General features: G+C 44.7%; 3 protein-coding genes across 10 annotated transcripts in view; 1 reads left to right on the forward strand and 2 right to left on the reverse strand.

The window, feature by feature from the left end:
- The window catches only part of RHOT1 (ras homolog family member T1), a 54374-nt gene extending 47834 nt beyond the window's left edge, over positions 1 to 6540 (reverse strand). Inside the window, exon 1 of one of the 4 annotated variants that reach the window (XM_083427494.1) lies at positions 6208 to 6540. In XM_083427494.1, the coding sequence (XP_083283620.1) occupies positions 6208 to 6244 (37 nt within the window). In that variant the 5' untranslated portion in view covers positions 6245 to 6540. The remainder of the gene's footprint in view (positions 1 to 6207) is intronic. The other 3 variants (XM_083427493.1, XM_083427496.1, XM_083427495.1) reach the window with 3 other exon arrangements.
- A 1202-nt stretch (positions 6541 to 7742) lies between these two features.
- On the reverse strand, positions 7743 to 17241 carry RNF135 (ring finger protein 135; the record flags this gene model as incomplete). Of its 3 annotated transcripts, XR_014508034.1 has the most annotated exons (9): positions 7743 to 8072; positions 9677 to 9997; positions 10114 to 10821; positions 12207 to 12308; positions 13450 to 13542; positions 13915 to 14077; positions 15080 to 15286; positions 16171 to 16260; positions 16876 to 17241. XR_014508034.1 is itself a non-coding variant. In XM_083427653.1 (7 exons), the coding sequence occupies 7 exons, from the start codon at positions 17239 to 17241 to the stop codon at positions 10292 to 10294; spliced, it is 1551 nt and encodes a 516-aa protein (XP_083283779.1). In that variant the 3' UTR covers positions 9053 to 10291. The 3 variants fall into 3 exon arrangements, 1 of the variants encoding a protein (XP_083283779.1); XR_014508035.1 differs by having other exon boundaries at positions 9677 to 10821; XM_083427653.1 differs by lacking the exon at positions 7743 to 8072 and having other exon boundaries at positions 9053 to 10821.
- A 131-nt stretch (positions 17242 to 17372) lies between these two features.
- TEFM (transcription elongation factor, mitochondrial) lies at positions 17373 to 24387 on the forward strand. 3 transcript variants are annotated; one of them, XM_083427862.1, is made up of 4 exons: positions 17373 to 17510; positions 19723 to 20186; positions 21361 to 21510; positions 23785 to 24387. In XM_083427862.1, exons 1-4 carry the CDS (start codon positions 17480 to 17482, stop codon positions 24220 to 24222), a joined length of 1083 nt encoding a protein of 360 aa, XP_083283988.1. In that variant the 5' UTR covers positions 17373 to 17479; the 3' UTR covers positions 24223 to 24387. The 3 variants fall into 3 exon arrangements, with proteins under 3 accessions (XP_083283988.1, XP_083283987.1, XP_083283989.1); XM_083427861.1 differs by lacking the exon at positions 17373 to 17510 and adding an exon at positions 17908 to 18023; XM_083427863.1 differs by lacking the exon at positions 17373 to 17510 and adding an exon at positions 19453 to 19641.
- Positions 24388 to 24995: the final 608 nt, after the last annotated feature.

The following is a 24995-nucleotide window of genomic DNA, read 5'->3' on the forward strand; positions in this document are numbered from 1 at the left end:
TTAGGCCAAGTGCACAAGAGTCTACCTGATGGGAGTTGGCCACAGAAGCCTATGTTTTACGTAGAAAGCCTCTAGGCTCTCACACACAAACCCAAAAAGACCAAATTTAACCCTCTCCAGTCATGATCTGGCAAACGTGAAGGGCAGAAAGGTACAGAGTGAGATGTGCTTCAGTAGCGGAAAGAAGGCAACTGAACGGCTCCCCACCCCACCCCACCAAAAATGTTTTAGCTGTTCTGCCCAAAAGGTGTTCAGGTGTTCAAGATGAATTACAAGCAGTACTTAACAAGACTTCTGCAATTCTAACTGTTGTCCCCAAATGATTTTTTATACAAAACCTGTTGCTGCTGGGGGGGGGATCTCTTGCTGTTTGTTTTCTCAAAAGCAGACTCATATAGGACATTATCCCCTGTGTAGAAAGTGCTTCTTTAGCCTTTATACCGGATTTGGAGAGGGTTTAAGCGCTTGCAACATTAGGCAAACGCAGTTTGTCTATGTTGCATAATGCATCATTTTTTATTTGGTTCAGAATGCTTTCCTGTGGTTTTGGGGAAATGAGGGAGAGGATGAAAGCAAGGCAAGGGATAATCGAGGCAATCCTCCTATGCTGATATATGCCACCAGTTTTAATTCAGGTGATCTTTAATGGCTGTTACTTTGGGACACTTTTGTCTACGCATGATGGATGATGAGCTAGTTCTTAAACCTGGACTGAGAATTTGCTTGTTTGATTCTATTTTAACTCTGGGGAAACAGCTTTATATATACCAATTAGTGTTACACCTCAGAGCTTTATGGCGGTGTGGTATTTAACCTACTTTTTGTGTTTTCATGTACTGCAGAAAAGCCTGCTTCATCATGCCACTTAAAATAGCATTCTGGAGTTTTCCTGCAAATCACTGAAGTTTAATGACCATCTTGTTCTCCCTTCCCCCACCAAAACAAAGACTTTATCACCAAAAAAGAAGTAGGAGAAGGTCCCTGAAGTGAAAATATGGTGCAGGTCAGGGGGCCTGAATTCATTTGAGTATTCAGACAGAGGTTTCTCTCCTTAGGACAGGTTACAGAGATGTGAGGCAAGGCTTGTTTGCTTTTTAAAGGTTTAGTATTAAAATAGGAATAAGTTCCTGAAAAACCATACGTGTTGTAGACAGACAGCACCACCCACAGCAACCCCATAACTGCTCCAATCTGTAATGCACTGCAGGTGAATACAGGGCCAATACTGGCTGAACACCATAGAAGTTATATGCTATGAAAGGGTCTGATGTGCTGAAAGTGCATATGCTATCTGCAGAATTCTCACTTGTGACCTCACAGGATGAATGTGATGGAAAACTGCTACTATCTTAACAGAAGATTCAAAATGATTTTTAATATATGGCACCTTTGTTCGGACCTCTAAAAAGGGTCACCCTGCTGCTAGAAATAATCACACTATTCATTTTGTATTTGATAGCCAAAACAGTTGCAGTAGGATGTTAAAACTCCTTACAATGGGAAAACAGTAGCTAAGAGTTGGGCAAGTTCCTCTTGATGTCAGTTTTGTATAAATAACAGTAGTAAGGTAAAGGTAAAGGTACCCCAGCCCGTACGGGCCAGTCTTGACAGACTCTAGGGTTGTGCGTTCATCTCACTCTAGAGGCCGGGGGCCAGCGCTGTCCGTAGACACTTCCGGGTCACGTGGCCAGCGTGACAAGCTGCATCTGGCGAGCCAGCGCAACACACAGAACGCCGTTTAGCTTCCCGCTGGTAAGCGGTCCCTATTTATCTACTTGCACCCGGGGGTGCTTTCGAACTGCTAGGTTGGCAGGCTCTGGGACCGAACGACGGGAGCACACCCCGCCGCGGAGATTCGAACCGCTGACCATGCAATCGGCAAGTCCTAGGCACTGAGGTTTTACCCACAGCGCCACCCGCGTCCCGTTAATACTCTGGGCGGCTCCCAACAGAATATTAAGAACACAATAAAACATCAGACATTAGAAACTACCCATCTTTAACAGTTCATACAGACTCCTACTTATTTCAATCACAACACACACAAAAAAATGGTGTCCCTCCAAATCTGGATTAGTAATATAGCTGAATACCTCAATTTCAGTAATAATCATCATAATTTTATTATTTTTACCCCTCCCATCTGACTGGGTTGCCCAAGCCACTCTGGGCAGCTTCCAACAAATCTAAAACCATAATAAAACAACAAACATTAAAAACTTCTCTATCCAGGAAACAGTAGTAGTGAAGTAAAGAATTATTCGGCTTGATACCACACACAACCAGTAAATCTCAGTTCCTTTTCCATTTCAAAATCCCGTTGCCTTTAAACTAAGTAAAGTTATCCCATAACTGTCTACCATAAACACCAGGGATTGACTCCAATAGTGCCTTTAGGGGGTGGAACAGACTCTGGCTCACCCAGCTTTCCTCTCTTCCGCACTGCAATCTTAAAATCTTTTCTGGAGGGTTGTGAGCCACTGCCTCCCACCCACTGCAGATTCTTTGAAAAGAAACCGTACATTAACGTCTCACTTAGAGAAAGTTTGCTTGTACATTTATATGAAGGCAAGTTTATTTGTTCAAAACTTTTAACTAGCTACAACTGCACTGAAATTGGGGGGGGGGGGGGGACGACTGTTTTCTAGACAGAAGGGTATCGTAATGCCGTTCTCAAGATACATAATACACACACTTTTTGGCAAAGCAGACTTTAATCCTTAAGCAAAAACCAAAGAGCAGCTGTAAGAAAATAATATGATGCCTGGTTTGACTGCATCCAAAAGTGAGCACATCTATACAATGATGCCAGAACTCATTTTAAGTAAACGTCATGTTCTACATAAAGCAGCATACAGTTTAATAATAATAACTGGAACACACCCACAGCCCTTTCACAATCTTAAAACGCCAACTATCTTCAGCTGACTGGGCTCTACATCTCTGCTTCTACTGGTCAAGAAGCAGTGCAAGATTATTTTGAGCTATATTTTCATTTTTATATTAAGTCTGCAGAATAGGGTGCAATATGAATTCAAATAAATATCCAGCAAGACAACTCAGAATCTCAGTTATCTTCAGTATGAGTACAGGTTGTTTCCATTAAAAATGATTTTAAAAAGTTATATTTAAATGTGGTGTGGGCATAATGGAGAGCTGGGGGAAAGAGGTAGAATGTACTGCATGTCCTACATATTATTCAAAAGGGGGAAACCATATCAAAAGATATACCTGCTTATTGCAGAAGTGCAAGTTTTGACTTTTCCATGGTACAACTTAACGTGTTATGGAAATCTAGCATAACTGGAATCCACAGCAGAACATCAAAGTGAGCATGTATACCGCAGGCCATTACATATCTACAAATCCCACGCATGATCACAGTAGGAGAGCTCTAAGGAGCACTCCAAACTTTACAATTCAAGAATAATTCTACAAATAACAATGCAATTTGAAGGCAATACTGCCTGATATTAGTCCCTCAAATCAAATTTCAGGAATGAATTCACAATCAAAGGCAATACGCCCACCCACACCCTGGACTCATTAATACACAGAACAATGCCAGACATGTTTATTTCCTGGAAAACATGCAGAGGATTGAAAGTCAAAGTCATATATAGTTGTGCCATTTTTTACTTTCCCAATATCCTTCACAAATTAGCACAAACAGCAACAAATTAAAATAGCGCACTAGTCAGGAAACCCTTGCTGTCAGAGCTGGCTCCAGGTCCCAGCTCACAGAGGACCAACGCTAGCCAGTAGTAATGTGCAAAAGTCTTTATTGAAGTACAGTTTCCATTTTCAATCCGTAGCGCCCCAGCTCTACGTCTAGGGTTAGATCGGCGAAGCTCCATCTGAATCTCCGCCCCCTGTACACCAGTTTAAGATTCTAGCCTTACTCCACCTCTTCCGTCTCTCCTTTCTCCTCTGGGTTCTGCTACCCCCCGGGGTCCCTTCCTTCCTGGATTCTTCTGACGCTGACGTTGACCCCCCTGACTCCTCCCGCTCTTTTCGGCGGGCTTTGGGACCTGGCTCCCTATCCGGGCTGCCAACTGTGCCGCCCTCCTGTACATTTGAACTTGGCGCGCGCGCCCAGCCTTCAACCTTCCTCTCGACCGTTTCCTCGCTCCCCGATGGAGGCGTGGCCAATCCTGACTCATGTCCTCCCGCTGGCAGTGCGCCGCCTGATCCCGATGCCTGGGACTCCTCCCCCCTTCTGCACTCTGGTGTGGACGCTGGTCCTGATTTCCAACTGCTGCTCTCTGAGTCCCCTCTGGCCCCTTCGCCCTGGGGTGTCCCCCTAGGCACCCCCCTTGCCCTGACCATGGGAGCCCCTTTCTGTGAATCTTCCGATTCGCTGGAAAGACTCAGAGACCTCGGACCGCTGTCATCGCTAACATTTCCTTCGGACTCCTCCCCCTCGCTCTCTATTTCCTCCCTTTCCTGTGCCTCTGCTCCTGAACCCCTGACACTTGCATTAAGGGAAAGTTGCATTAGGTAGTAGCTGTTTAGCCTACGGACTGGTTAGGCTGCCTGTTTATCTTATACAGCTTCACAAGAATACATTCTTTGCAGATAACATGTTTTTTATCACAGGGAAACACGACATTATTTGCATACGTTTGTGGAACTGCTTTAAAAGTCATCAATCACAAATTTTCAAGACAGCTGTTAAGCAGAAGGGATACTCATAACAGACTGCCACTTTCAAACAAACTTTATAACCATCTGCATTTTGATTCAGCATGAGTCAGTAATGTGTCAGGTAGAAATCACAGACTGAGCTATGGCTAAGTTTAAATAACGAATGAAAGACTATCTATAGCAATCTTTCCCAGTGTGAGACAGCTGACCTATTGGAGAGGAAACTTGGTGAGGAATATTGCGAAGAATTACTGCTGTCAGACTTCCTCACAAGACACTACTGACTGAAGGTGCTTGGTCTGACAGCAAGAATATGAAGACAGAAGAAGCGCTGGAATACACAAATAAATACAATGCCCCACCACACCAAAGTAAAAATTTAAACACTAGTCTCCCCCCCCCCCCCAGCGATTAGAACAGATTGTAAAAGGGTTACTTCCCTTCCCAACCACTTAGGAACATAGGAAGCTGTCCTGTACAGATTCAAGCCATTGGTCCACCTAGGTCAGGAGCAGGAAGGTGGCTGAGGGGATATTGCTGAACTACAACTCTCATCAGCCCTAGCAACAATGGCAAATGGCAAGGGATGATGGGAGCTGTAGTTCAGCAATATCTGGAGGGCTAAAGGCTCTCCATACCTGGTCTACATCAGGCAGGAGCCTCTCCCAGCAGTACCAGAAGATACTGGGAGTTGAACCTGCAATCTTCTGTGTACAAAGCAGTTGTGGTGAGGCCATGGAAATTCCAAAAAGAGTGAACCACAAAAAAAAGTTAGAAAATCATTCCCTAACTTCCTATTCTGAAAAGCAACTTTTTATTTACCTCTCCTTCCAGGATTTATGTTGGGGGGGGCAGGACACCCACCTGTCATCCTCCTCTGTCTGGCTCTGTCTAGCACATTCGGAGTGAAACGTCTCAACAGCAGTTGTTTTAAATTTTCTTCCGACCCCAAGCACTCAGAAAAACCCGGCAACATCTTTCTACGATTCCTACTTTTGGTTAAGTATTTTATTCACTTATTTACTTGATTTAGCGGGGCGCCAGCTATGCCCATGTTCCTTATGTGCCACCCACTTTTTGCCCTGTTCCTCAACCATCATTCCCACCCCCCACTGCCCATTTGACCAGCCTCTCCTCATCCTGTCTCTGCCCGAGTCCTGCAAAACTTTCTTTTTCTGCATCTTCAGCCTCCCCCTTCGTGCTCTTTCCAATCCACCTTCGTCCTCTTTTAGATATCCCCACACACCCCAAACACACACACACACACACACACATCCCTGTTTGTCCCAGGCGCCTGTTTTCCTGGACTCCCTTTTAAGTGAGCCCAGGTAAGCCTTTCCCTTGCCCAGACAGACAGAAAATCTTCCATAAAAACAATTTTTGGAAAAATAAAAAGCCACGTGCGCCCCAATCTCCCCCCTCCCCCCTTCGCCCCCTCCCCCCCCCAGCATCCCCCTCCCCGTTTATCTGGCCATGGGGGGAGCGGCCGTTGACCTGCGCCCCTCCCCCCTCGCGCCCCCTCCCCTCACAACCTTGACCTTCCCTCTCCCCTCAACTCACGTTCTCCCACCAGCAGGATCCTCACGTCCTTCTTCATCGCCCCGCTCCTCTCTCTCTCTCCCGCCGGGCCCTCGCAAGCCGGGGGCCCCGCTCACATGAGGGCGAAGGGAGGGAAGGGGGAAGGCGGAGAGCCCCGCGGCCTGCTGAAACCTCCCGCCCTCTCTCGCCTCAGCCAGCAACCGGCTCCTCGTTGACTCCGCCGCCCCGCTCGCAACCTTCCCCCCCTCCGCGGCCCATAGAGATGGGGAGGGGCGGTGGCGGCCGGGCTAGAGTGACAGGGCGGAGGGGAGGAAAAGGGGGCCGAGCTTCCGGTGGCCGCCATTGGAGGCCGCCGCAATGCCTCCGCCGAAGGAGCGCTGCCGCTCTAGCCAATGCCGAGCTCTATGGTGAAAGGCCTTGTGCAGTATGTTGCCGCCGGTCCGCCGGGCGCCTTCAAGTCTATGAGCCTAGAGCGGCACTACCCCCCCCCCCCCCGCTTCGTTTTCGCGACGGGAGTGGAAATGAATTCAGCGCGGGAAGCTGCGCCCAAAGGGTTACGGGCGCGAGGGGATTAGAGGGGCGCTTCCGGTTGTCAGTTGAACGAGCGAGGTAACCCGTGCGAAGAAATAGGAAGGGGCGCCATTGAGATTTGGATGTGGAACGGCTTCCTAGCCTGCAATATTCTTCTTACAGAGAAACACAAAGGCTGAATTAAGAGGGTCACTCACACACACCTTCCTCCAGTTTTCCAGTGCTTTTTTTTCTTAAAATGTTCAGGGGTACTCATTTTGACTCAAGTAAATTACCATTTTACATTTCAGATTGGGAAAAATAAATACAGTAAATGGACAAAAGTACAAAGATTCACAAAATGTTTAGGGGTATGCGTACCCTCCAGAAAAAAACACTGCAGTTTTCTATCTATCCATTCCCTGTGTGCTGTTAACTCAGAAGTGTGCTGTCTCATAGAATCACAGAACTGTAAAATTCAAAAGGGACCACGAGGGTCATCTAGTCCAACCCCCTGCAATGCAAGAATCTTTTCGGCTAACGTCAGGCTAGAACCCACAACCCTGGGAGAGACAGACGGAGACGACATGAAATACAGGACAAAATGTCAATACAGGATGTAGCATTTTACATTGAAATAAGGGACAACTCTGTACTGTATTATACAGGACAGGTGGCAGCCCTACTTCTGGCCAACGTCAGGGCTTGAACCCACAACCCAGAGATAAGAGTCTCATGCTCTACCTAATGGGCTGTGTTCAACGTGATGCACTTTGGTTGTTTCCCAATGCACTCTCCACAAGAGTTATGGCCAAACCTGCCCCCCCAGACAACAGTTCCCTTCATCCCTGACCACTGGTCCTGTTAGCTAGGGATGATGGGAGTTGTAGTCCCAAAACAGCTGGAGGGCCAAGTTTGGCCATTACTGTTTCACAACAAGTATTTGTATGGTTGTTTTAAGAGATATAGCACGGAGCAAAGCTGGTGGGGTGCCGTTATCCAAACAGAAATGGTTTATAGAAACAGCACAAGGGAAAGTCTTGTGTGCTAAAAAATAAAGCCATTTTATTAGAGAATTTTAGAAAGTTATTTTGGATGCCTCGTGTTTCACAATTTTAATTGTAAGATTCTACAAAACAGCCAGCGAACATAAAAAAGCAGAACGATATTATGTAAAAAAAAACCCCAAACATTAATATTCCTTCATTTATTCTTGACCCACATTCTAGACTTTATCATCTCTACAAAGTGTGTCTGAACCCTGCAAAGTTCTTACTATCCTTCTGCATACGTAAACTATAAAAAAGTGAACATAAGATTGCAAAGGAGGTCAGCCTCAAAGCAGCATCAAAAGATATATTTCAGAGGTTAGGAACCTGTGGCCCTCCAAAGATTGTCGGATGACAATTCCCACCATCCCTGACAGTATGGCATGCTGGCTGGGGCTGCTGGGAATTGGAGTAGAACCAGTAGTGTAGGTAGCCTGGGGGGGGGGCAGTCCACACTGGTTGGGGGGGCGTTGGGCATCATGGGTGTCTATAGGACGGCACAGCAGTCTTTTGTGTGGCATGCTGACTGCCATGCCTTGGGGGCTTGCGGTTCCTTGGTTTTTTGAGCGTTGCAGGGTGGTGGAGTTCAATAACTTTAGCCCCTCCCAGGTGCCAGTGGGGGTTGCTACACTGCTAAGGAGAACATTTGGAGGGCCACATGTTCCCCAAAAAAAGGTAAAGGTAAAGGACCCCTGACAGTTGAGTCTCAGACAACTCTGGGGTTGCGGCACTCATCTCATTTTATGGGCCTAGGGAGCCAGTGTTTGTCCGCAGACAGTTTTTCAGGGTCATGTGGCCAGCATGACTGAGCCGCTTCTGGTGCAATGGAACACCAAAACCAGAACAGTGCACAGAAACACTGTTTACCTTCCCGTCGGAGCGGTACCTATTTATCTACTTGCACTTTTGGCGTGCTTTCGAACTGCTAGGTTGGCAGGAGCAGGGACAGAGCAACGGGAGCTCACCCTGTCACGGCGATTCGAACCGCTGGCCTTCTGATCGGCAAGCCCAAGAGGTTTAGACCACAGCGCCAACTGTGTCTGCACCCCTGGTGTAAATAAAGGCTCCTCTCTAACTGGGGAAGGAATGGAGCACAGTAGTTATGATCATTTTGGATTCCTGGCCCCTGTGGAAAGGAGACCTTTGTAGCACATGAAATGAAACAATGGAAGCTGATTCACATACAAATAAACACTTGCCTTCTTACTAAGCAACAGCTGGTATTTTGTGCTGCAGCTGTATCAGTCACTGGATTACAAGCTGGCTCCCAGTAACAGAAAGTTGGTTTATTGTTTTTTTTTTTGGGGGGGGGGAGACGGGTGAACAAAGCTTGTTCATGCTAAACTAATTTGTTACATTTGAACAGAAGAGAAAAGACAACCTTCTGACTTCTTTTCAGTAAATTGGTGAACTTCCAGTGCGGGGGTGGGGGTTGTTATCAGCTACTGGAAATTGAAGATTTGTGTAACTATAAACACTGGTCAAGCATTTGAACATGTTCTAAAGTGCAAAATATGGCTTAAAAAGAGACATCCAATATTTTTCTGCCTGCCTTATTTAGCATGAATGATAAATCTGCTTTGCCAGATATGAAACTGCTGCTAGGAACAAAACTAAGATAGGCAATTTAGTACAACTTGAAGAGCACTCATGTGCTAGGCTGGGCATTCTGTTCAAAGAGCCAGCGATAATATTCCAAACCTGAAGCTCTTTCTACAGCCATAATTCTGCAGCCTCCATCCTGTGACAATGTACAGTACAGTGGTACCTTGTTTCCGAAACGGCTTAGCTGATGAACAAATTGGATCCTGAATGACACAAACCTGGAAGTGTTCCAGTTTGTGAACATTTTTAGGAAGCCGAACATCCGTATCGGCTGTCGGAATTGTTTCCAGGCCAATTAGCCAATCAGAAGCCGTGCCTTGGTTTGCGAATGTTTTGGAAGTTGAACGGACTTCCAGAACGGATTGAGTTTGAGAACCAAGGTACCACTGTATTGGCACACTAGAGTCAAACTGGCTTAGTAAGTACAATGGTACCTTGGGTTACATAAGCTTCAGGTTACATACGCTTCAGGTTACAAACTCCGCTAACCCAGAAATATTACCTCGGGTTAAGAACTTTGCTTCAGGATGAGAACAGAAATCGTGCTCCAGCGGTGTGGCAGCAGCAGGAGGCCCCATTAGCTAAAGTGGTGCTTCAGGTTAAGTGTGGACCTCCGGAACGAATTAAGTCCTTAACCTGAGGTATCACTGTAAATTAATTTCCTCTCAGAGGGGAAGGGGGAAGCAATTCACACATCAAAAAGGGAAGCATGCTAACCAAACTACAATTCTCAGGAATCCCCAGGGCAAATCGGCATAAAGACGGTATGTATTTATAGTTCTGGTATAAGGTAATAAAAGGTAAAGGAGCCCTGGATGGTTAAGTCCAGTCAAAGGCGACTATGAGGTTGCGGCACTCATCTTGCTTTCAGGCCGAGGGAGCAGGCGTTAGTCCACAGAAGCTTTCCGGTCATGTGGCCAGTATGACTAAACCGCTTCTGGTTAATTCCTTTTGATATCTTTTATAGTTAAGGAGCCACCTATTTCTGTACCATAGATCCAAAAAGCCGGGTAGACAGGGTTTACCACATGGATTTCAAACTGATGTAAAAGGGTTACCTTATCAGTGAGAGAATAAAAAGATAAGCGATTGCTTGGAATGTCCAGGAGAACGCCAACCTGCAGAGGTTTCTCTTCACTAATTGGAGTTTCTTGATTTCTGTGCCATGCCGAGAGCCATTTCCTTGACCATTCTATGCACCAGGATACCTCACTTCTCCCTAGCTTGTCACTCCTACCAATGTCCTCACTGGCGACACCAATAGCCCATCCTGTGCTGTTTCTGGTGCTAACTTCCCAGTAGTGACACCCTTCAGAGAAACTCTGGGAGCCCAACACCTGGCTGATGCGGAATCTCTTCGGACAATATTCATAGTCAGATTCCCAAGGGGTCACAGAGACTGTCCTTTTATTTTCTGCAAGTTGAAGCATGTTGCTGACCCTCTTGGGATCGAAAGTCACGTAGGATGCCCCTATAATAAGCAAAATCATTAAAATTAAACAAGATCAACGTGCTGGATCAAGAGAATTTCTTTAACAGGCAAGGACCGCCTCTTTCTATATGAACCTACCCGGACTCTGAGATCATCTTCTGAGGCCCTTCTATGTGTGCCTCCTTCACAAGAGGTCAGGAGGGTGGCAATAGGAGAACGGGCCTTCTCTGCAGTGGCTCCCTGTTTGTGGAAAGCTCTCCCCAGGGAAGTTCGCCTGGCGCCTTCATTATACACCTTTAGGTGCCAGGCAAAAACGTTCCTTTTTAACCAGGCCTTTGGCTGATCTGATTTACATCCTATGCCCTTTTGAAATGTGTTTTTTTGTAAGGGGGGGGGGCTATTGGGTTGTTGTTTTTATATTTATGTATTCTGTGGTTTTATATCTTGATTTTATTCTGTGAACTGGCCTGAGACCCCTGGATATAGGGTGGTATATAAATTCAATTAATCAATCAATCAATGTTCATTTTGTATCATGGCTATTTAATTAAAACTCCCAAAGTACATTGGTGGGGTGAGTACTGTATATGATAAATATTTCTCTGTGGCTAGGAAATCATTTAGAACCAGATCCTATCTCCCACAATCTGGAGAAGTTTACAAAACATCTTGCAGCTCAATAAAACTAAATGTACCAATGAACAGGCTTTCTGAAAGCTGTCAGTTAACAAAGCTTAAGAGATGCCATGCTGTATTTTCAAAACATAGGATTGAAAGAAAGCAAGTTCATGACTTCAGTGTGAAGGTTTGACTCTTAAAACAGACAAACAAACAAGTATGACTCTTCAGGGCCAGATTTAGGTTTGATGAGGCCCTAAGCTACTGAAGGTAATGGGGCCCTTTATATGTCCAGCTGTCCTTTGTCAATAACAAATTGTCACTATTTTTGTGTGTTGAATATATGCTATATGGTAATTTATGGACCTAATAGGTATCTAAAGCCATTTGCACATAACAAAGTATGTATTTTATCAAAGTTATTGTTGAACTGAAATACAATTAAGAAGAAGTATATTAATAGAGAAATACAATTAAGAAGAAGTATATTAATAGTGAAATTATTATTAAGCTCTAATTGTATGTAGGTTTTATTTTATTTGTTTTTTATCTTATATTTTGGAAATGTACATCCAGTTGTTTTTTTCCTTTAATTTTTTGGGGTGCCCCCAAGAGAGTGGGGCCCTAAGCTATAGCCTGTTTAGCTTATACGTAAATCCGACACTGCTTTAACTGGACATAAGCTGACAGAATTCAGCAGCAGGACAATCAATCTAGGTCTTGCAGTACCAAAACAACGGTTCATTGAATGTCTTGTCCACACTTCCAAACACCACTATCTTGTATATACAGTGACTTATACTTACATTGAGAAAACTGACTGGAAATTGCTGGCATTGGACTATCTCTGGCCGATAACGTTGCTGAAGAAGAGCAGCTGGTTCCCTCAAGAGAATCTTGATGGAGTGCTAATAAAGAGAGTCCTCTTGTTAGCAAGTAAGGTAAAGGTAAAGGGACCCCTGACCATTAGGTGCAGTCATGACCGACTCTGGGGTTGCGGCGCTCATCTCGCTTTATTGGCCGAGGGAGCCAGCGTACAGCTTCTGGGTCATGTGGCCAGCATGACTAAGCCACTTCTGGCGAACCAGAGCAGCGCATGAACACGCCGTTTACCTTCCTGTTGGAGTGGTACCTGTTTATCTACTTGCACTTTGATGTGCTTTCGAACTGCTAGGCTGGCAGGAGCAGGGACCGAGCAACGGGAGCTCACCCCATCGCGGGGATTTGAACTGCCGACCTTCTGATCGGCAAGTCCTAGGCTCTGTGGTTTAACCCACAGGACCACCCACGTCCCTTTGTTTGCAAGTAAGAGGTCCTTAACCAACAACAGAGGGATGCTATCATGTGATAGCTGCAGAATATACAGGTGGCCCTAAAAACTCCTCCCTGGGATTATACATTTACAGTCGTACCTTGGAAGTCGAATGGAATCCGTTCCGGAAGTCCATTCGACTTCCAAAACGTTCGGAAACCAAAGCGTGGCTTCTGATTGGCTGCAGGAAGCTCCTGCAGCCAATCAGAAGCCGTGGAAGCCCCAGCTTCAAAAAATAGTTCACAAACCGGAATAGCCACTTCCGGGTTTGCAGTGTTCGGGAACCAAAACTTAGCAGTTCGAAAACCAAGGTACGACTGTATTTATTTACTTTTCTTACATTTCCATTCAATCTTTCTTCTGCAATGCAACCAAAGGTAGTATCCATGTGTTTTCCATGTGGTCACCCATCCGGGAACTAACCAGACCTACACCTGCTTAGCTTCACCAACCTCATGTGCTCTGAGACCACGCAGTGTGGGACTATACAGAGAAGTTACTTGATTTCTTACGGGGCTCAACATTTAAAGCACTGTTTTTCTTGAAAAGATCCAGGGGTCCATTGAACGTTAACTAGAGGGAGCTGTGGCTTTCAACTCAGAAAAAAACTTCTGCCACAACTTGAATCATGAGGCTGCAGTCCCATGAACTTCTGTGCAGCTGCTCAAAGTTGTAAAATCACTCGTGTGCATGAGAGCAACAGAAAAGGAATAAGATTCAGTTAGTTAACTACTCACAAGAATTGCTGGTGGAGGCAATTTCATCCTCTGCCACGTTGGTTTGGATATCATTAGAGGCACAAGTCATGTTACTTGTTCCTGGAGAAAATTCTGCAGTAAAAAAAAAACGCACGCTCAGTTAAATTATTGAAACGCAACCCGAAGTCTCTGTAACCCAAGGTATGACTGTAGTGGGAAATTCCAGAGATTCAGAGTGCTCTGTGGTGGGGCAAATCATCTATGAATCCCTTCTCACTTACCTCCCAGGGGCATTTGGCTGCTATCATTGTCAGACACAATGCCAGACATGGTCTGATCCAGCCAAGGCAGTACTACCTGAATGTTTCTGGCTGTCAGCACTACACTGGTGTAAGTATGCAGACTCCTATTTACTTCTTCAGCATCTTACAGGACTCGGCTTGGTAATGATCAAACACATTTCAGACTTCCTTTAGCTAGTGGAAAATTTCAAACTCCACTCACCATAAGGCTGCTGCCTGGGGCATTTTTCCAGCACTGCCCTATCCAGCTGCCTTCTGAACTCTTCCACTGCATATATGATGCCAGAAATCTTCTGAACACCAAGAACAACTTCGGTCACTCTGATAGGCTCACCGATGGAAACTTCTTGTTCCGATGAGGTATTCTAATAATTGGGGGGGGGGGGGGATGTCACAACAACAAGCAACATTTCCAGCAAGGATTTCTGACAACTCTTAAGTTAGAAAAGTATAGATTCAGAGCGGTGGACTGAAAACATCCAATGGAAAAAAAATATCTGGAATACATCTGTATATAAATCTATCCAGGGCAGTCTAAAACCTTCCAAAGAATGCTGATAATATTAATAGAAAGTTTAAAAAAAGTATTTTAATTCAGGGGCTAGTATGAATGAATGGCGTTTCTAAAATCCTCCAGTTCTGTCACATATATTTGTTATTCCTTTTGCCCTAAAATCTTAATCCTGGAGCTCCTGGAAAACAATTTTTTATTTGTTTGTTTATATGCCACTTTTTAAAATCACAAATGATTTCTGCTGTAGTCTATGGATGAATGCAATAAATGCTATTCTATATTCTATTCACATAAGAACTCAAGGCTTGCTACAATATTTTTAAAAATCATGAAATGCATGACTAAAATCAGCAGGCAAAATGTTAAAATCAGCCTATCTGATAAACCTGGCGTAACAGAAATGTTTTTACAAGTACTGTGCCTGACAGGTTCCATTTGAAAGAAGTTGCATATGGTCCTTAAGATACAGCCAATATAAACTGAGCCCATTCAAATATGATTCTCAAGTTTCTGCGTAACTCATAAACACTTTTGGGCAGGGGGATGAGGACTGAGAAAAAGGAAATTTAAATGCTGCTTTAGGGGTTTATGTTCAGAAGTGCTACAACAAAAACAAAAGGGGAAGTTTTCTCTAGGTTCAGGGATTCTGGGAGTTGGTCCAAATTTACATATCATATCTTTAGAATTGGAGAGTAAGGTTAGGCATTGTTTTTGTATTGCACTGGAAAAGCCACAATGGCATGCATCTCGATCCTATACTTGTTTTCCCAGAAAACAAATCCAATTTGTTCAATCGATCTTATATCCAAGTAAGTGTGCACCGTTAATCTCATTCCTCCCCCACCACTTTTACCTTAATCACTTCCTCAGAGTTACTTTGCAGTTCCAAAAGCCTGTCAATTCTTGCTGTGAGTTGCTCATTCATTAAGTCTATGCTTTGTTGAGCGGCAGCACATTCTTTGTCAATAACATTCAGCACCTTTTCCTCTTGATCATTAATATACTTCTTCATAAAACTGAAGCCTTCTCTAATGGAACTTTTGATCCGAGATACAGAATCCTAAAACCAAGGGAAGAGAAGCTGATTTAGGAGGACACATAAGCTCAGAGCTTCCTAAGAGGTGTGACACAACTCTTCAAATGCTTTTGGGATAGTTCAGCTCCCCCTCTATCCCACAGACAGGAATTCTCAACCCCTACATGGGCTTCTGCCTCTTTAAAACTATGGGATTTTGTATAAGAAGGGACATATCAATATCTGGCTTATGATCTACAGACTAGGATAGCACGATTCGAAGTACAACTTTACAACTTGACTCAATTGAATTAATAAATGCCCTCTTGTGGTATGTGGAATATTGGGGCGAATGGATGTACAGTGGCACCTCGGTTTTCAAACGTCTCAGAAGTCAAACGTTTTGTTTTTCGAACGCCGAAAACCCAGAAGTACATGCTTCGGTTTTCAAATACTTTTCAGAAGTTGAACATGCTACATGACTTCCGTATTGACTTTTCCATAAGTAAATGTTTCCGTAAGTAAATGCTTTGGTTTTCTAACGTTTCAGAACTCGAACAGTCTTCCAGAACAGATTACGTTTGAAAACCAAGGTACCGCTGTAATAACCAAATTGGATAGCTCAGTCGGTGGAGCATGTGGCTTAATCTCAGGGCCCCAAGTTGGGTGAAAGATTCCTACATTGCTGGGGTGTGTGTGTGTGGACTAGATACATGACTCTTGCGGTCCCTCCCAACTCTTCAGTTCTATGATACTAGAACATGCCATCCCCCTGAAATCTTATGAATTATGAGGAAGGGGCACGGCAGACCTCAACTGAACACTCTCTGACCAAATAAACAACAACCCTGAAAGGCCTCTACGTGTTCCAGAAGAGGAGAGGGTAGAAAGAAGCCAAACATATCATCGCAACTCATTCAAGGACCAACCTTCATTTCAGCGCTGTCCTTCGTGCACTTGTCGATCGCTTCAAACGCCACTTCTATTTGTTTGCAGACTTCACTTATTTTCACCACTTCCTGGAGGTTGGAAAACCACAAGCCACATCTAAACCTAGATCTTGAAAACAATACCTCACAGACCGCCTCTCCCCATATGAATTGACCGGGATCCTGCGATTCTCATCCTAGGCTCTTCTTCCCCAACAAGAGGTCCAAAGTGTGGCAACAAAGGAATGGGCAAAGTATCTGCTCTGGAGGGTTAGAAAACCACAAACATATTTTTGGGGGGTAGGGTCAAGGGGAGGAGGGGATTTTCCACTTTCCCAAGGAAGCACTTAGCACTACTTTCAATACAAGCCATTATCAAATTTTCTTTGCTATACAGCGGGAGATATTTTCCTTCGGTCCCTTTGAAATGAAACACTTAGTCCTCCTGCCATTAAGGAATCAAACACCCCTGCTTGAAGTTCTAGAACCAGTTCATATGAGCATGTACACCTCCTAATTTTTTATTGCTTTATCAAAACTCAATATTTGACCAGTCCCAGCCTAATATGTGTACTAACCACCGACAAGAATCGCCTTTGGTATTTGATCTTTGCCTGTGGCATTTGATAGTTGCTTATCCTTTCCCACATGCAATCTGTTGACAAATGCATGTGTCAACAGCGTCCTAATCAAGCCCGTACATACCTTGAGCTGATATGGGAAAACTCCAGCTGACAACTTCAGATCCTGGGATCCACTGGCTACTTGGTGCTCTCTCCAGGAGGGTCCCAACAATTCCTGGTGGTTTTTCTTCATCTGCTGGTAAGTTTCCACTATGTTCGCAAGTGATCTATGGTCTACCAAATTATTTTGACGGAGCTCCCCCCTGCACCTGGGGCACAATGCCTTGGGCCCCATCTTTTTGCAGTGCTCAGAGATGCACTCCTTGCAGAAGCTGTGGGAGCATTTTATAATCAGTACTGGCTTGTTAAAAAAATCCAGGCAAAGGCAGCAAGTCAATTCGTCCTGCAAATTCTTAGCAAGATTAACAGCCTCCGCGGCGGTAGCCATGGCTGAAGGGAGGCAGAGCTCTGAGGGACTTTCAGTTTCTTTTACAGTATTGGGATAGAAAAGTTTCTGCACTTGGAAGGAAAAGAGAGTAGTTTGCGCTTCCGCTCCTCTTCTCTATCGCAGGGCTTGTTGCTGTTTTTAGATGGGGGCGGGCGAAGAGCTGTGAATTTGTGGCTTTCAACAGCCTCTCCGCCGTGTAAAATGTAGTCCCGGTTGCCGGGCAGGCCTGAACGTGCGAATGCAAGAGTGCAGAGTCAGGAGCAGCCGAGGTACGTCGCCCCCACTAGCCTCCCCCTACCCAGTTGCGCGGGGAAGGGCCGCGGGCTGTGTGTGGTCTCCAGCCTCACGTTAGAGCGGACATGAGTATAATAACCCTTTGCGATTCTCGGCCTCCGATCGTGAGAAGGGACGCGCTCCCGTGTAGAAAACAGCTGCGGGTCACACGCGAAGCAGTTCTCTCATCTTCTTTTAAGGGTGAAAACAAGGAGCAGCCCTCCCACCTCCACCCCCGGCAAAAGACAACGGGTGGGGGCGTTAGGAAGCGCGGGTTCACACGAGCAGCGGCGGCGGCCGAGGGAAACACGCGTGTTAACTTTCTTAGAGCCGCGGGAGGGAGCCGGAACGATGCGCACTGGCTTCGGTTGCCATGTGGGGACGGACGGACTCCTTTTGAGGGCGTGCTAATGGAACGGAGGCGGAGAAGGGGGAAGGAGAAGCGTGTTGCACCGAGCCGAAGTGGGCGAGGATGGGCTTGAGAGGGCTTCCCGACCTTCTCCGGGCAGGTAGAGACGGCACTGGTGCTTTCGAGGGAAGGTTTCCTAACGGGGTGGAAATTGGAAGAGAAGCGGGTGGCCTCTCTGAGGCCTTCTTGCATCTCTGCCTCCCAAAGGCCTGCACAGCTGGTTGTTGTTGCAGCAGCAGCAGCCCTGGCTGCAAGCTCCCTGCGTGAATGGTGCCTCTGGGGCTGGCAGTGTAAGGGGGCACCTCTCTTTGGGGCATCTCAGAGACCAGGGGCTGCAGCTGCCCAAGGAGAGGGGAGAAGAGAGGAGGCTGAGGGAACTCCCCACAAAGGGAGGCGTTTGAAAAGGGTGAGGGGTTGCCGGTTCAGCAGGCAAGGGGTGACCTATCTGGGCTCCTGAGCCCCACAGGGGTGCTGCAGAAAGAAGGTAGTTGCGTCAAGGGAGCCGTAGACTCAAAAAGGTTGAAAAGCTCTGCCTTAAAGCAAGATGCTGGGCTATCTTGGAGGCCCCCAAAAAATAAAAGGAAAAAAAAACACTGGATGTACGTTTCCAAAATATAATAATAATAATTTATTATTTATTCCCTGGCAAGATAAGTTCAACAATTACTTTGATAAAATACATACAGTTGTACCTCGGGTTAAGTATTTAATTCGTTCCGGAGGTCCGTTCTTAACCTGAAACTGTTCTTAACCTGAAGCACCACTTTAGCTAATGGAGCCTTCCACTGCTGCTGCGCCACCGGAGCACAATTTCTGTTCTCATCCTGAAGCAAAGTTCTTAACCCAAGGCACTATTTCTGGGTTAGCGGAGTCTGTAACCTGAGGCGTATGTAACCTGAAGCGTATGTAACCCAAGGTACCACTGTATTTTGTTATGTGCAAACGGCTATTAGGTCCTTAAATTACCATATCTTATATTCAACACAAAAAAACAGCGACAATTTGTTGTCAACAAAGGACAGCTGGGCATATAAAGGGCCCCATTACCTTCAGTAGCTTAGGGCCGCATCAAACCTAAATCTGGCCCTGCCTAAGGGTCATCTAGTCCAACTGCCTGCAATGCAGGAATCTCAGCTAGATCACCCAATGACAAATGGCCATCCAGCTTGCTTAAAAAGCTCCATTAAATGGGAGTTCTCCAACTCCCAAGCGAGTCTGTTCCACTGTCAAACAGCTCTTACTGTCAGAAATCTCTTCCTCATGTTTATTCAGAAACTCCTTTCTTGTAACTTGAATCCATTGGTTCAGGTCTCCGGAGCAGGAGAAAACAAGCTTGCTCCATCCTCCATGTGACAGCCCTTTAAATATTTGAAGATGGCTATCATATCTCCTGTCAGTCTCCTCTTATCCAGATTAAACATACCCAACTAACTAACCTTGGATTCTTGAGAAAGAATACATAAAATATTCTTTTTTTGCCCATCACACAGATTCTTCTTCCAAGGATGAAGGGCAGGATGTTTAATAATAATGTCCTGTTCAATACACCTACTTGTGTCTTTTATTGCTGACTGGCACAGAAAAGTTTGGCTAAACTATTCCCTATTATTTGGCATAACAATTACAGGACATTGAGAATCTATTTACAAGTTTTTGGAGAGGAATGTAGAGAAGATCCTGACAGTGTGGCCTTTTTGATAGATCTGTGATGAGAATTGGTGTGTACGATCCACTGAATTTTTCAACATATTACTCATGCTGGTGGAATGACTCAAACATGACAGGCGCTTTATTTTCAGGTAGAAGATGCTTTCTGCAGGTTCCATTTGGTTCATCTTCACTTCAACCTTTATATCTTCTACTGTGTCACAAGAAGTCAACATATGTCACACACCTGAATTCTGCATCAGCAGCTGAGAATTTTAAGGAGACAAAACGTGCAATAGATGACTTGTATTCTACCGAGCAGAAATCTACTGTTTTGCAGCTACTAAATTCAGCATCTGAGAAAGAACTTAGTGCTGTGAAACTAATGCGAGGAAGGAAGTCCATGAACATAATAGAGTACAGGAACAAGCACGGGCCATTTCGGAATTTACAGTGTTTACTAGAAGTGCCTCTTTTTCAGTATAAAACAGCTGTTAAAGTCTGCAACTTTATTCTCAATCCCAATGCAAAAGAAGAAAGAAAAGAGAAAAAAATACAGAGTGTCACGTCTGCAATGAAATATATCAAACCTGATATAGAAAGAGAGCGGCTAGAGGTATCGTTTTCATTGGGTCCTATGAATATTGCCATTTCCCTCATAGTAACATTAAGTCTTCAGTCATGCAACTTGGGAACAAGTCACTGAATCCCATTAAATCAAGCAGGGCTTACTTCCGAGTAAATATCAATGAAATTCAGCTGTGTGGCTTTTAATATTTTAGATGGTTAGGCAGAATTATGTGTAATGGTGGATTCAAAGACTTCCTCCGAAGGTACCAAAGGGCTTGAATTTTCTCAATGAGATTATTTAAAAAAAAAAAAAAACTTGTCCAGCAAACCCACTGCATTTTAAAGCTTACTTAATAGCAATTGTCTGGTTATTTTGTAGGGAGGGGGGCACTGCTGTTCAAGAAACATGAGGCAGAAGTTCCCTCGGGTGGGCAGAACTTGGTGTACTGTTCTTTGGACAATGTACATTTTATAAGAAATGTCTTAAAACAAGCTCACCCACAGCCCAAGCATGTGGGTATCAGTGCAGCAAGGTGAAGGAACGTATCTGCACATACTGCCTATGAGAGTAGGTCATTAATGCAATTCAGCTATTTTCATGGCAAGAAGATTGTGCAGTCGGGCACTGCTTGTGGTGGTGCTTAGGATTTATACAGTGCTTCATATTAGTAGCTATTTGTTCTGTGAATAAGGATGGATAAGCCAACTACTCACTTCTGTATTCTGCCACGTGTTTAACCTGCATGTGTGAAGAATTGCCCCTTAGCTTTTACAATAGGGGTCACCAACCTAAGACACATGGGCCAGAAGCAGCCCACGGAGGTCGTTTGATCGGCCCACGAGCCACCCCCAAACTGAGCTGCCCGCTCATGCGCTGTGCTAAACCAGCGCGGGGCAGGGACTTGCTTCCTCAGTGCCGGAAATCGCGTCAGATGCCAAGAATCTCAGGCCTGCGATCCGGCCCCCAGAGGAATCTCTACGGGACCGATCCGGCCCAGGCAAGATAAACCTTGCCGACCCCTGATTTACAACCATCTTAGCATGACTAATTGCCATTCTTCTTTTGTAAAACTCAAAGAGAGATGCATTTACAGTGTTATACCCTTCATTCTGGGGTGATTCTACAACCTGTAGCAAACAGATGGGGGAATTATGTATTAGAAAACATGATGTTGTTAATGCTGTAAGTACCAACAAATCTTTCCTATGCTCCCTTTTAGACTGCCAATAGCATTGTATCTATTGTTTTTGGCACTCGCAAAATTGCATGGGCTCATGTTAATAGACGCTTGGCCGTTCAGGATTGGCAGCAGCAGGAGTGCACTATGTTTATGAAAGGTGCTTATATGCCAGCCGTCTATCTTGAAGAGGTAAGCCACATTAAGTTTTGATTGTATGCAGTTTTTCTAACAGCATATTTCTTTTGCGAGCAGCATGGTTCTGTTAGCTACATATAGACCCAGTTTGCAGAAACCACGAAGCCAGATCATGGTTTGGTACAAGTGTGTGAGGGATTGTGGCCACTTGCTCCTCCTCCAGTCCTGCTTTTGTGAACTAAGCCATTGATTGGATTAGTGCAGAGGTCACTCATCTGGCACCTGTGAAGGCTTCCAGTGGCACCCCAGACTCCTGAGATTTTAATATTTTTTTGAAGTAGGTCTCTAAGCCCTCCTAGAAAGTAAGTTATGGAGCAAAAAGTGCAGGTACCTTTAAAGCCTGTGAACTGAGTGTAGCTACCTACACTCAGAAGGACACTGACAAACTGGAACGTGTCCAGAGGAGGGCAACCAAAATGGTCAAAGGCCTGGAAACGATGCCTTATGAGGAACGGCTAAGGGAGCTGGGCATGTTTAGCCTGGAGAAGAGGAGGTTAAGGGGTGATATGATAGCCATGTTCAAATATATAAAAGGATGTCACATAGAGGAGGGAGAAAGGTTGTTTTCTGCTGCTCCAGAGAAGCGGACACGGAGCAATGGATCCAAACTACAAGAAAGAAGATTCCACCTAAACATTAGGAAGAACTTCCTGGCAGTAAGAGCTGTTCGACAGTGGAATTTGCTGCCAAGGAGTGTGGTGGAGTCTCCTTCTTTGGAGGTCTTTAAGCAGAGGCTTGACAACCATATGTCAGGAGTGCTCTGATGGTGTTTCCTGCTTGGCAGGGGGTTGGACTCGATGGCCCTTGTGGTCTCTCCCAACTCTATGATTCTATACCTTGTATATTTTTCCTGGTATGATAAATGATCCCTGTTGCTATTAGGTAGCAACAACATCTGTGTGCATGTGTGATCTCCATAATCAGAATCAGCAGGACTTCCCAGGGTAAAAATAAGGTGGTTGGGTGTGGTTGTCTAATTTTGTGTTATGTCGTGGCACCCATTTTGTGACTGGTGCCCCCAGCACACTCCTTGCTCAATTGGAAATGCCTATTTACTCACGAAAGATATTCTTCATCTAAGCTAATGATTCTAGCTCTACTTATGTTGCATATTTGTTTTTAAAAAAAAATGTGTAAAATTCCCCTCATTCAAAAAAAAAGAAAAAAAAAAGGATTTCAGAGAAATTCTTTCATATGTTGAACCAGCCTTACTTTGAAACCATTCAGGGATCCAGTAGGTTAAATAGAAAAATGTTAACTTGTTCTGGATCCTTGTAGAAACAAGCTTTAGCCACATCTCAAATTTCTTTGTATTTCATACTGGCAGATGAATTTCTTAGAAGCCGTGACAGCTTAATCCTAAAACATGGTTTTACTCCCTGTTGAATCCATTCGTTTGAAAGAGAGTTAAGAGTCTCCCGAGGTACAAGGTTGTGCCACTAGTCTTAGTTTTTGGGCCAGTAGAGGAAAAGGCTGGTACAGTCATACCTCAGCTCCCAAACGCCTTGGGAGTCAAAAGTTCTGGCTCCCAAATGATCAAAAACTGGGAGTGTTCCGGTTTTCGAACATTCTTTTAGAAACCGAATGTACGACGGGGCTTCTGCCGCTTCTGATTGGCTGCAGGAGCTTCCTGCAGCCAATCAGAAGCTGCACTTTGGTTTCCAAACGTTTCGGAAGTCGAATGACCTCCGGAACGGAGTCCATTCGACTTCCGAGGTACGACTGTACTTCTATTGTAAAATGTTTTTTTGCATGATGCTCTGTACAGGAAAGGGAGCCGCTTTTGTACACTAGGATTGATGCTACTGCAGTCTATGTGCTGAGCTAGTGTCAGCTCCCAGGGGACAAGTTGTTCCTTGTTTCTAAATCCCATTGCTGGAACTACTGAGCCTGATCTTTTTGTTAATTATCAAAGTATAGGTGCTTATAGGAGTATGAACAAAAATAGCTGAATACATTTTGTGGGTTGAAGTCAAAAGGTCCAATTCCTCCCGCTTCCTTAATGGTGATACAATTTGAGTTTGCTGCCCTTTAAAGGATCCCCATAATCTGCTACTTGAGACAAGCCATATCACCCTTCCTAATGATAATGTACAGAGCTAGCTAGTTGCAAGTCCCAAAACCTTTTAAAATGTACTTCATCCTACTATATATAATTACTTGCTTGCTCTGGGTAACAAAAAAATAGTGTAAAACATTTCTCATAGGACTGGAGATACTATATTTATGGTGGATTGCTACTATTTATTATGTGCTTGTTTATTTCAGATTTCTTCAGTAATATCCCGGCTTCCTGAAGCAGATTTTTATGTCTTGGAAAAAAGCGGACTTTCTGCTCTGAATGCAAATCTGTTTCCAGTAACGTTACATCTTCGTACAGTGGAAGCCATGCTCTATGCGTTGTTGCAAAAAATATTTTCGCAGGATGGCCAGTACAAAGTACTAAGCATGGCCCGAAGTGCTGTAGGAAAGCACTTTGAGTTGATGGTTGGGGACTCGCGAACTAGTGGAATAGACCTTGTGAAACAGTTTCTCTTAGAATCCGTTACGCAAGCTGAGCCCCGTGTGAACTTTTCAAGAGAGCAGGTAGTAAATTATCGAAACGTCTTGTCATCAAACAAACAGTGGAGAGACGAAGAGCTGTGCGATTCCTTGCTGCAGGCAATAGCTTTTTATGAGCTACTGATACTGAACAATACGACTTAGTTCTTATCTTATTCAGGTTTGTTCTTTGCTGTCATGGATGATCTGTACAATAAGTTCCAACTGATTCACTGTATACGGGGTGCTGTACAGCACATGGAAGACTGTGATAGGAAAACAGCATTTAATTCCTGCTGACCTATTAAAATTACTAAATGTGTAGAAACACTTTGTGTCAGGATTGCTGATAGTAACATGGTGTTTTTTAGGTTAGGATTGGCTGAAAAAAAGTGGAAGAACATAAAACAGGATCATTTTAACCATGGTTAGTAACAGCCTAACAGAATGAATTAAGTGACTGGTGCATAAACCTGGGGTGCAGTGCCTAAAACTAGACATGGGGAACCTCTAAGCCCTCCAGCTGTTCATCAGTCACAGCCAACACAGCTAGTGATCAGGAATGATGGGAGTTGTCCTAAAACACATGCAGGCAAGCAGGTTCCCCATTTGTAACCTAAACCTAGTTCTTGTTATATTTACATGAGACTTGCATCAAAGCCAGCGTTAGCTAATGTGGCGTGTTCTAGATATTGTTGGACTCTCAACTCCGATCAGCCCTGGCGAGCATGTGCAATGGTCAGGCATGATGGGAGTTAGCATTGAGTAATATCCAGAGGGCACGCAATTAGCTAACCCCGCCTTAGATGCAGGTCTAATGTGAATGTAACAGGGTTTACATTGAGATTACAGATGGGGTACCTGCTCCCCTTCCGACAATCGTGGTATCATTAATACCGGGACGCGGGTGGCGCTGTGGGTAAAAGCCTCAGCGCCTA

Source organism: Podarcis tiliguerta (assembly GCF_965153285.1).
Source record: "Podarcis tiliguerta genome assembly, chromosome: 2".
In the NCBI taxonomy this organism is placed as follows: domain Eukaryota; kingdom Metazoa; phylum Chordata; class Lepidosauria; order Squamata; family Lacertidae; genus Podarcis; species Podarcis tiliguerta.